Source organism: Oncorhynchus tshawytscha, linkage group LG19, assembly GCF_018296145.1.
Source record: "Oncorhynchus tshawytscha isolate Ot180627B linkage group LG19, Otsh_v2.0, whole genome shotgun sequence".
Taxonomy (NCBI): Eukaryota; Metazoa; Chordata; class Actinopteri; order Salmoniformes; family Salmonidae; genus Oncorhynchus; species Oncorhynchus tshawytscha.
In genome coordinates, this window is record NC_056447.1 from 22351947 (window position 1) to 22363801 (window position 11855).

Consider the following 11855-nt stretch of genomic DNA (forward strand, 5'->3'; position numbering starts at 1 on the left):
TTTTAAGGAAATATCCTGCAATTCTACACATTTTGTCTTGACCTATGCCATTCCTTTACTTTAGATTGTTTGTATCGTTAGATATTACTTATTAGATATTACTGCACTGTCGGAGCTAGAAACACAAGCATTTTGCTACACCCGTTATAACATCCGCTAAACACGTGTATGTGACAAATAAAATTGGATTTGAGTGAGAGTGACTTACAAAATCAATGGGGGCCTCCTCGGTCTGTAATTTGACCATGTTTACTAGAAATTCAGATAGCTGGCTAGATTAACTTACCGGTCTTAAAAATATTAGCTGACATGGGCTAATTAAGTGACTGACATAAGAGAAACGCTGATGATGAAGAAACACATTTCTAAATTGCAAGTTGTGTATTCTACTAACCCCACTGAGTTAATATATATATATTATATATAACTCAGCAAAAAAAGAAACGTCCTCTCACTGTCGACTGCGTTTATTTTCAGCAAACTTAACGTGTAAATGTTTGTATGAAAATAAGATTCAACAACTGAGACATGAACTGAAGTTTCACAGACGTGTGACTAACAGAAATAGAATAATGTGTCCCTGAACAAAGCGGGGGTCAAAATCAAAAGTAACAGTCAGTATCTGGTGTGGCCACCAGCTGCATTAAGTACTGCAGTGCATCTCCTCCTCATGGACTGTACCAGATTTGACAGTTCTTGCTGTGAGTTGTTACCCCACTCTTCCACCAAGGCACCTGCAAGTTCCTGGACATTTCTGGGAGGAATGGCCTTAGCCCTCACCCTCCGATCCAACAGGTCCCAGACGTGCTCAATGGGATTGAGATCCGAGCTCTTCTATGGCCATGGCAGAACACAGACATTCCTGTCTTGTAGGAAATCACGCACAGAACTTGCAGTTAGGCTGGTGGCATTGTCATGCTGGAGGGTCATGTCAGGATGAACCTGCAGGAAGGGTACCACATGAGGGAGGAGGATGTCTTGGATATACCGATCCTGTGCAGGTGTTGTTACACGTGGTCTGCCACTGCGAGGACGATCAGCTGTCCATCCTGTCTCCCTGTAGCTCTGTCTTAGGCGTCTCAGTACGGACATTGCAATTTATTGCCCTGACCACTTCTGCAGTCCTCATACCTCCTTGTAGCATGCCTAAGGCACGTTCATACAGATGAGCAGGTACCCTGGGCATCTTTCTTTTGGTGTTTTTCAGAGTCAGTAGAAAGGCCTCTTTAGTGTCCTAAGTTTTCATAACTGTGACCTTAATAGCCTATCGTCTGTAAGCTGTTCGTGTTTTAACGACCGTTCCACAGGTGCATGTTCATTAATTGTTTATGGTTCTTTGAACAAGCATGGGAAACAGTGTTTAAACCCCTTTACAATGAAGATCTGTGAAGTTATTTGGGTTTTTACGAATTATCTTTGAAAGACAGGGTCCTGAAAAAGGGAAGTTTCTTTTTTTGCTGAGTTTTGGGGTCACTTAGAAATGTCTTTGTTTTTGAAAGAAAAACACTTTTTTCTCCTTTTAAAATAACGTCAAATTGATCAGAAAGACGGTGTAGACATTGTTAATATTGTAAATGACTATCGTAGCTGGAAACGGCAGATTTTTTATGGAAAATCTACATAGGCGTAGAGCCCATTATCAGCAACCATCACTCCTGTAATCCAATGGCACATTGTGTTAGGTTTATAATTTAAAAGGCTAATTGATCATTAGAAAATCATTTTGCAATTATGTTAGCACAGCTGAAAATGGTTGTTCTGATTAAAGAAGCAATAAAGCTGTCCTTCTTTAGACTAGTTGAGTATCTGGAGCATTAGCATTTGTGGGTTTGATTACAGGCTCAAAATGGCCAGAAACAGATTACTTTTTTCTGAAACTCATCAGTCTATTCTTGAGAAATTAAGGCTATTCCATGCCAGAAATTGCCAAGACACTGAAGATCTCGTACAACGCTATGTAGTACTCCATTCACAGAAAAGTGCAAGCTGGCTATAACCAGAATAGAAAGAGGAGTGGGAGGCCCTGGTGCACAACTGAGCAAGATGACAAGTACATTAGAATGTCTAGTTCAACGCCTCACTGGTCCTCAACTGGCAGCTTCATTAAATAGTACCCGCAAAACACCAATCTCAACGTCAACAGTGAAGAGGTGACTCCGGGATGCTGGCCTTCTAGTCAGAGTTCCTTTGTCCAGTGTCTGTGTTCTTTTGTCCATCTTTATCTTTTATTTTTATTGGCCAGTCTGAGATATATATTTTTGCAACTCTGCTATGGAACCTTATATAGACAGGTGTGTGCTTTTCCAAATCATGCCCAATCAATTGAATTTACCACAGGTGGACTCCAATCAAGTTGAAGAAACATCTCAAGGATCATCAATGGAAACAGGATGCACCTGAGCTCAATTTCGAGTCTCATAGCAAAGGGTCTGAATACTTATGTAAATAAGGTATTTCATTTTTTTATTTTTGATGTAAGGCTGTAACGTACCCAAATATGGAAAAAGTCAAGGTGTCAAAAGTTTGGACACACCTACTCATTCAATGGTTTTTATTTATTTTTGCAATTTTCTAAATTTTAGAATAATAGACATCAAAACTATGAAATAATACATATGGAATCAAAAAAAAAAGTGTTAAACAAATCAAAATATATTTTATATTTGAGATTCTTCAAAGTAGCCACCCTTTGCCTTAATGACAGCTTTGCACACTCTTGGCATTCTATCAACAAGATTCATGAGGTAGTCACCTGGAATGCATTTCAATCAACAGATGTGCCTCGTTAAACGTTAATTTGTGGCATTTTTTCCACTACTAAAGGGCATCAATAAGAAGAAGAGGAACACAATGGATATTAGACTGGTGGAAATCTGTCCTTTGGTCTGATAAATCCAAATTAGAGATTTTTGGTTCCAACCGCCGTGTCTTTGTGAGACGCAGAGTAGGTGAACGGATGATCTCTGCATGTGTAGTTCCCACCGTGATGCATGGAGGAGGTGTGGGGGTGCTTTGCTGGTGACACTGTCAATTATTTATTTAAAATTCAAGGCACACTTAACCAGCATGGCTACCACATCGTTCTGCAGCGATACGCCATCCCATCTGGTTTGCCCTAAGTGGGATTATCATTTGTTTTTCAACTGGACAATGACCCAACTCATCTCCAGGCTGTGTAAGGGCTATTAGACCAAGAAGGAGAGTGATGGAGTGCTGCATCAGATGACCTGGCCTCCACAATCACCCGACCTCAACCCAATTGAGATGGTTTGGGATGAGTTGGACCGCAGAGTGAAGGAAAAACAGCCAACAAGTGCTCAGCATATGTGAGAACTCCTTCAAGACTGTTGGAAAAGCATTCCAGCTAAGCTGGTTGAGAGAATGCCAAGATTGTATAAAGCTGTCATCAAGGCAAAGGGTGGCTACTTTGAAGAATCTCAAATATAAAATATATTTTAATTTGTAACACTTTTTTGGTTACTATAATATTCCATATCAAATCAAACTTTATTTGTCACATGCACCGAATACATCAAGTGTAGACTTTACTGTGAAATGCTTACTTACAAGCCCTTAACCAACAGTGCAGTTCAAGAAGAGTTAAGGAAATATTTACCAACTAGACTAAAATAAAAAGTAATAATAAAAAAGTAACATAAGAATAACAATAATGAGGTTATATACAGGGGGCACCGGTACCGAGTCAGTGTGCGGGGGTACAGGTGATGCAGCCGGTCAGGATGCTCTCGATGGTGCAGCTGTATATCTTTTTCAGGATCTGGGGACCCAAGACAAATCTTTTCAGTCTCCTGAGGGGGAAAAGGTTTTGTTGTGCCCTCTTCACTACTGCCTTGGTATGTTTGGACCATGATAGTTTGTTGGTGATGTGGACACCAAGGAACTTGAAACTCTCGACCCGTTCCACTACAGCCCAGTCGAAGTTAATGGAGGCCTGTTTGGCCCACCTTTTCCTGTAGTCCGTGATCAGCTCCTTACTCTTGCTCACATTGAGGGAGAGGTTGTTGTCCTGGCACCACACTGCTAGTTCTCTGACCTCCTCTCTATAAGAGGCCTACAACTGTTGTGTCGTCAGCAAACTTAATGATGGTGTTGGAGTCGTGTTTGACCACGCAGTCGTGGGTGAACAGGGAGTACAGGCCATAGTGTAGCACTATGTGTTATTTCATAGTTTGGATGTCTTCACTATTATTCTACAATGTAGAAAATAGTAAAAATAAAGAAAAACCCTTGAATTAGTAGGTGTGCCCAAACGTTTGACTGGTACTGTATATATATATCTATGCACATATAGTCATACCTCTTGACTTTTTCAACATTTTGTTGTCTTACAACAATTCAAAATTAATTAAATATTTTTTTAAATCTCACCCATAATAACACACAATAACCCATAATGCCATTGGGGAAAATGTTTTTAGAAATGTTTGCAGATTTATTGAAACTGAAATACAGAAATATTTCATTTACATTAAGTATTTACACCCCTGAGCCAATACATGTTAGAATCACCTTTGGAGGTGCAGCAGCAGAATTCATGATAGAGGACACTGAGGGATTCCCTTTAACCGGAATGGGGTGGCTGCTGCTATAACCTGGACAGATAACAATCCAGACCCCAAGGACAACACCACTGGTAGTCTGTTATATCAGCCTATAACCATGTGTGGGGTGTAGTGCCCTTGCTCTATTGTGTGATCTATACCAGCGGGAGCAGCAATAGGAAGCCCTAGGATGACATTGTAGGGCTGAACTTGACTGCATCTCAGGTGTGGTCTTCCTCATACAAGGACCATGGCCAGTGTGCCCTGGAAAGCATGAATGACAGCTACCCAGTGCATTTGTCATCCTATTGTCAGTGCCGGCTGACATCTACTGTTCACGTCAACATTGGGAACTTACCTGATAAACTGTGTGTGTGGCCACGCCCTGATGATGGTTGCATGCAATTAGCTGCCATTTCCATCTCCCTCTGACCTCAGAGCTGGCCACAGATGTGACAAATGTCTCTGGAGTAAGCCGATATCACTGGTTTCCAAAAACACCAAATGACCATCTGTTTTTAATAAGATACAGAATTAAACAGATCACTCTGCTCTCTCTGTCATCACACTACTCTAGGAGTTGTTCCCCTATCTGTCATATGTGGGACCACACACACACGTCATCGTAACTAAGATGAATTGTAACCAAGACACACACAAACACTTGCATGTGCTTAAATGATACACAAGCACACAGGACTTATACAAAATTTAAATAGTATTTTCCCAGTTTCCCAGAATGTATCAAGTTAATCTGTTGCCTGTCTGTTTGTCAGCCTGACTGTATGTTGTGGTGTCTTTTGGCCTGTGAATGTGAGGCATGTGTTTTTAGAAATGATAAACTAAGTAAGCATTTTGGTCTGGACTTGCTACACTCGCACAGAAAGGGGAGCATGATACGGCCAACGTCTCATATCTGTTTTTCCATCCGTTTCAATAGTTCAATCCCTCAGCTGATTCCTATGTTTTGAGGAGTCTGGGTCAGTCCAATTTTTTTTTCTCAAAACCAGAGGAGAAATTTGACGCCCACTTTAACTGTTCTGCTTTGCTCCTTACCATGTCTTCAGCCTGTCCTAAGTGATTTGTTGTGTCATCAGGTACAGGCCCAGTCCAGGCATTAACATATTACACTTAAGTAGTGCAATTAATTAGCTGCATTTCAATCATTTTCAGTACTTTTTGAATTACATCTGTAGTTATGTCTGCTCTGTCTACTGCAGCTTGAATGCCTCTTAATGATATGGCAAATGAGGTCAGGTGCCATACAACCATCATAATACTCTTTCTTCTCCTTAAAATATGAACATTACCTTTGTCCTTTTCCCATACATTCAAAAATCCCTTCTCACCCTTCTTCCTCCTCCCTTTGCCCTCTTTTAGATTCCCAATTTGACCTGCCTTGTAAGAATTTGTAATCCCACTACCATCCCTCCTTGGTCTCTCCCTACAAAATATAATATTTTTCTATTAGAATAAAAAAAGGGCATCATACAGGAGGGTATGTAGGCATTAGTGTTTGTAAATGTTTTGTGTGTGATGGAGTGAGAAAGACTGGCGGATTCTCTCCCGCTGTTCATTCAAAGTTGGCCTAATTGAGCTGTCAGCCGACACGGTCAAAACAAAACCACTGCCAACAACCTCTGACCCAACTGCATAAGCCTCCCTCATTTAGTTAGCGTTGCCTTAACACAATTCAGGTTTCTTTATTGGCATGACAAATATACATTCTAGTTGCTTAAGCATGTATGCCATTAACAGAACAGTAAAACAAAGACAATGCACTCTGTGATATTTATTTTCCCTCTATCAGACCTCCCACCACATTGTTTATTTATGGGATGTGCTGTCCCAGATAAAGGGGTTGGGTGGAGGGCGCCTGTGAACAGGACAGAGAGTCACGCTAGGGGGACAGAAATGTGCCAAGCCCCCCATCGCCGCCCCTACCGTCTACCCTCCCTGTCCCCCCGCCGTCTTTTGCTGCCTCATCTCAGAGTCATCCTGCACTTTCCCAATAGAGCACATCTAAATAATCTACTATGCACCTGCACAGTTCCATTGACATCCTGGAAGGTAGTGCATTATGTGGTTATTAGTGCATGAACACTGGAACAATTAAGGACTATGCAGATTCTGGCATGAATTTACATAAAGCTTGGCATCTTTCTTACAGGGTTAGGGTTATAATGCATGCAAAGAAAAGCACATTCCTGACTATACAGTAAAATGGATGTGGAATGACTCCAGCACTATAGTTGAGAGTCTGCACGGACTTATGACAGAGCGGGGAAGCCTTAAAGGTTACCCTCGAGAATGACTTTTTTTAAGTCGGCCGGGGAGTTGACAGGGAACACTGTGTGGGTGGTGTTCTTTCTCTCCACCAACGTGGCCACAGCCTCACCAAGGTCCAGGTGGTTCAGGTAACCAGGAGCCATGCGCTCTGGAGGGGCCACACCTGTGTTGATCTTTACCTGTGAGAGCAAGTGAATGGAAGCCAGTTGGCATTGGTTAACAGTGGCGTAAAGTACTTAAGTAATACTTTAAAGTAGTTTTACTTAAGTCGTTTTTTAAAATATGTATTTACATTTGACTCCACAACATTCCTAAAGAAAATGTGCTTTTTAAGCCATATATTTTCCCCTGACACCCAAAAATATTTGTTACATTTAGAAGGACAGGAAAATTGTCCAGTTCACACACTTATCAAGAGAACATCCCTCGTCATCCCTACGGCCTCTGATCTGGCGAACTCACTAAACACAAAATGCTTTGTTTGTAAATTATGTCTGAGAGTTGTGTGCCCCTGGCTATCCATAAATGTAAAAACAATCGCACTGTCTGGTTCTTAACAAGGAATTTATTTATACTTTTGATACTTAAGCATATTTTAGCAAATACTTTTACTTTTGATACTTAAGTATATTTAAAACCAAATACTTTTAGACTTTTACTCAAGTAGGATTTTACTCAGTGACTTTCACTTCAGTCATTTTTCTTTTAAGGCATCTTTACTTTGACTTAAGTATGACAATTGGGTACATTTTCCACAACTGTTGGTTAATGATAGTGTACAGCAGATTGGCTGAGTGTACAAAACATTAAGAACACCTAATATTGAACTGCACCATTTTTGCCCTCAGAACAGAATCAATTAATCGTGGCATGGACTCTACAAGGTGTCAAGTGTTCCACAGGTATGCTGGCCCATGTTGATTCCAATGCTTCCCACAGTTGTGTCAAGTTGGCTGGATGTCCTTTGGGTGGTGGACCATTCTTGATACATGTGGGAAACTGTTGAGCATGAAAAACCCAGCAGCATTGCAGTTCTTGACACAAACTGTTGAGCCTGGCACCTACTACAATACCCTGTTCAAAGGCACTTAAATATTTTGTATTGCCCATTCACCCTCTGAATGACACATACAATCTATGTCTCAATTGTCCCAAGGCTTAAACATCTTTTAACCTGTCTCCTCCCCTTCATCTACACTGATTGAAGTAGATGTAACAAGAGACATCAATAAGGGATCATAGCTGTCACGTGGATTCACCTGGTCCGTTTCATGGAAAGAGCAGTTTTGTATACTCAGTGTATATGAACCAACAAACAAGACAAGGGAAGGGTGTATTCAGGATCACAATGTTGCAGACAACTTTTACTGGCAATTGCTATTTGGGTAGACTGAGACAAGTTCTGCAACTGATAGCATGATCCTTAATATACACTAGCTAACTAAACAATGGGGGTTTACATTATAGATCTTGGCCACACCTGGTTGAGTTTGCAGGGCACTTCTGGGTACTCCTCTCGTAGTACCTGACAGAATGCCAGGGTGCTGGCGGCGCCAACAGTCAGGAACCCTGTACCTGGCATCAACAGCTTCTCTCCAGCACCACCTGCGGCACAGCACACATCACTGCCCAGTAACCACCAAGCCATACTCAGCATAATGTGCAAGGACAAAATAGTGTTATCAAGTGGGGAAGAAAGTTGTTCCTCAAGACAAGTGTACTAACAGGTGTTGCCGATGTCACTCAAATGGTCCAATCACTTTCACAGAACACACACTACTGTACTGGCTGGAATGTAGGGAAGGGCCCAGATTGGAGACTCACCCGTGATAAAGGTGTAGGTGCAGTTGGGGTCGTCTCTCACCAGCGGAAAGAAGACCTTCCATGATACAAAGGTGCTAAACAGCAATGTCTCAATCACCTACGGGTGGATATATTAATACAGATTAAAGTAGTGAGAGAGGAAGAATTCAAGATGAGAGGGAAATCTAAATAGATGTGGAACTGACAGAAAAGAGAGGAAGATTGTCGAGTGCAGATTTAAAACAATGAAATCATGACAGCTTAACAGATAATGAGGATGGTAAACTCTGGATCATGAAGAGGTCAGTGAGGTGTGTTGAAGACTCACCCAGTGTAGTTCTTTCAGAGTCTGGGTATGTGGTGGCCCACCCTGCCACCAGCTGAATCCCAGAGATGACACAATGTCTGTCACCTTGCCAACAGACTTCAGAAGGGCGTGCTTGACCACCTCTGCCCCCTCCTCTGAACCTGAGATGAAGTGTAACAGAGTTTGAGAGGTGTTTCCATACATTACATTTTGGTTATATATATATATATATTGCATAGATGATAGATGTTGCATATATATATATAACCAATGCGGGGGCACTGTCTTAATATATATATGGGATACCTTCAACAATACTCTCATTTCTAAAATATGTCTGTCAAATGTTGTCACCTGCCAAGGAGTGTGAATGGGTGCTCTTACCAACATTCCCGACTAGGGTAGTGAGGTTGTCTCGGACGGAGGGCGAAACAAACCCCCTGAGCTTCTCTAATCTGCTGTTGTCTCTGGAGATGACAGCCACCTTGAAACCTTGAAACATGGACAGTACACAGTCACAATCAGGCAAACAGAAGGTTAATTTTGCTGCAGTAATTGGGTTGGCTTATTGCTAAATATTTTATTTAACATTGTAGAATGTCATGGACAATATATTATACTATTCAACAAAACACAATTTAAGAAACCGGAATGTACACTTGACAAGTGATGGACACTTAAGGCAACTTGTCACCTGAGGAATGACAGTGTGGTATAAATGAAAAGGGCTATAACAATCAATCAACTCGTCGTGGTATTTCGATTCACCATACATTTGATTATCTATCGCGTCCCGAGAAACCTATGTGAAAACGTTAAACCAAGATACACAGGCTTATGCTAGGCTACCAGCACTTTTGACGAAATACAACAATGCATTCACATTGCTCCCGATGTTAACTGCTAGTTGGAGTTCAAGACAACATCAAGTTTTTGGACATTCTTATGAGAATCACAACTTGAAATCTGTGCGTAAAGGAGAGGCCGTTTTTTTTACGCGCGGTGTCAATCCACAATTCACCTTGACAACGAACGGTAGCCTCATCCTTTTTTTTCTCAATTACTCAAATCTTTTCCATCTATTACCCAACATAACTTGAGAAACACAAACAAAACAACTACTTTCCAGCAGACCCAATTTGATCCACCCAACAACGACCAATGGCAAATGGCAAATGGCGCACACAGCATAAGATTTATTAGACCTCTTCATATATCCTACATATTTTGCACGCAGGAAATGATAGATGTTGCACAATTTAATCCTGACCATTAACCGTGGGCGGGGGCATTGTCTTAAGGCAGGTGTAATGGTTTCAAGACTCCATATGCTCCGTATCTCAATAAGGACATCTTACCTTTGTCGAGGAGTGCTTTAACTATTCCAGAGCCCACTGTTCCTGCTCCACCGAGAGCTAACACAACTCTGTCCGCGTTTGACATGCTGAATAGGTCCGAAGGACTGTACAAAGGAATTTAAATACCGCTGACAGTCTGAGACTATGGAGAGTACTTTGTACCACCCGGGACCTTTAAACAAATAACAAGGGCCACAGTTCCGCCCCTTTACAAGTGTCACTGAAGCCACGCCCGTATCAGGTGAAAGAACAACAGCAAAACCTAATTGACCTCCCATCTCCCCTCTCCCCTTTCACTTCTCTCTCTCTCTCTCTCTCTCTCTCTCGCTCTCTCTCTCTCGCTCTCAAATATTACAGATATTTAATATATTAAATTCATAGGCTATATTTTGAATATGTATATTGTTTTAAATTAACATTTAAATAAAAATGCTAATTAATTTGTTATTAATGTAGTATGAATATTAATAATTTTTTTTGTTCATTCGGATTCAGTGAGTCTTCACTACTTAACACTGCCACAAAGGAATAAACCCCGCCCAGAGCCATGTATTTAGCGAGTTGGGCCAAGGCAGTTTCAACATTATGATGCATTAACATGACACTTCAACATCCTATGTCAGCCATATTAGCTTCCCATTAACATTAGGCTACATGGGGAGTATTAAAAAACATACTATAAAACTGAATGTCTACAATGAGCATTATGATGCATTTACATGACACTACAACATTATATGGCAGCCATCATTAACATTAGATGGGGAATGTTTAAACAATGGTATGTAACTGAATGTCTAGAATTAGAACAATATTCAACATTCTAAAAGTTGGCCTAAGTCTCTAAATATACGGTTGTGACCTTGCCTATTTCTAACATTTTTATTCTTAAAATCATATTTTAAACCTAACCCTAACCTTAATCACACTGCTAACCTTATGCCTAATCCTAACCTTAAATTAAAGGGCAATTGCACCCCTTTTCAACCTCATTTTCATTATCTCCAGCACAATACCAGTGTCTACATATGTGAAAATGACACATTTCTATGTTTTGTAGAAAAAAATGTAACTTAAAAAGTTCTACCCAGTGACATAATCAAAAGTTAATTATTTTAAAAATAGTGATTTTCAAACTTTGATGTGGGGAGCAAGAAAATACCCCCCTGGCTAGAAAGTCATTGCAAGCTTTGAAAATCACTGTTTTTCAAATTGATTTTAATCCTACCCTGTGAATTCTCATTAAAATATTTTGAAGATTTCTTCTTATCTTTTCAACCACAGATCATAGAAATGCTGTGTTTTCACATATTTTTGTGCTGGAGATAATAATTACGAGGTTGAAAAGATGCAGATTTTCACTTTGAGACCAAAAAGCTTATTTTTGTTTTCATAATTCTTCCCACTTTACTTTATGGCTGTGCTATAGATGGGGTAGCTGAGAATTGATCGAAAATGACAATCCATGTAGGGAATTGAAGGCGACTCGTTTCAGCTAGTTTAATGTTGTTCTTCATACCATGTCTTGTTTTGAGG

At 40.5% G+C, this 11855-nt stretch overlaps 1 protein-coding gene across 1 annotated transcript; it reads right to left on the minus strand.

Annotated features, from left to right (window-relative positions):
* Positions 1–6249: 6249 nt before the first annotated feature.
* Positions 6250–10502, minus strand: LOC112218476. The gene is made up of 6 exons (XM_024379303.2): positions 10320–10502; positions 9346–9453; positions 8983–9122; positions 8676–8772; positions 8332–8456; positions 6250–7030 (listed from the first exon to the last, which is right to left on the minus strand). Exons 1-6 carry the CDS (start codon positions 10402–10404, stop codon positions 6854–6856), a joined length of 732 nt encoding a protein of 243 aa, XP_024235071.1. The 5' UTR covers positions 10405–10502; the 3' UTR covers positions 6250–6853.
* Positions 10503–11855: the final 1353 nt, after the last annotated feature.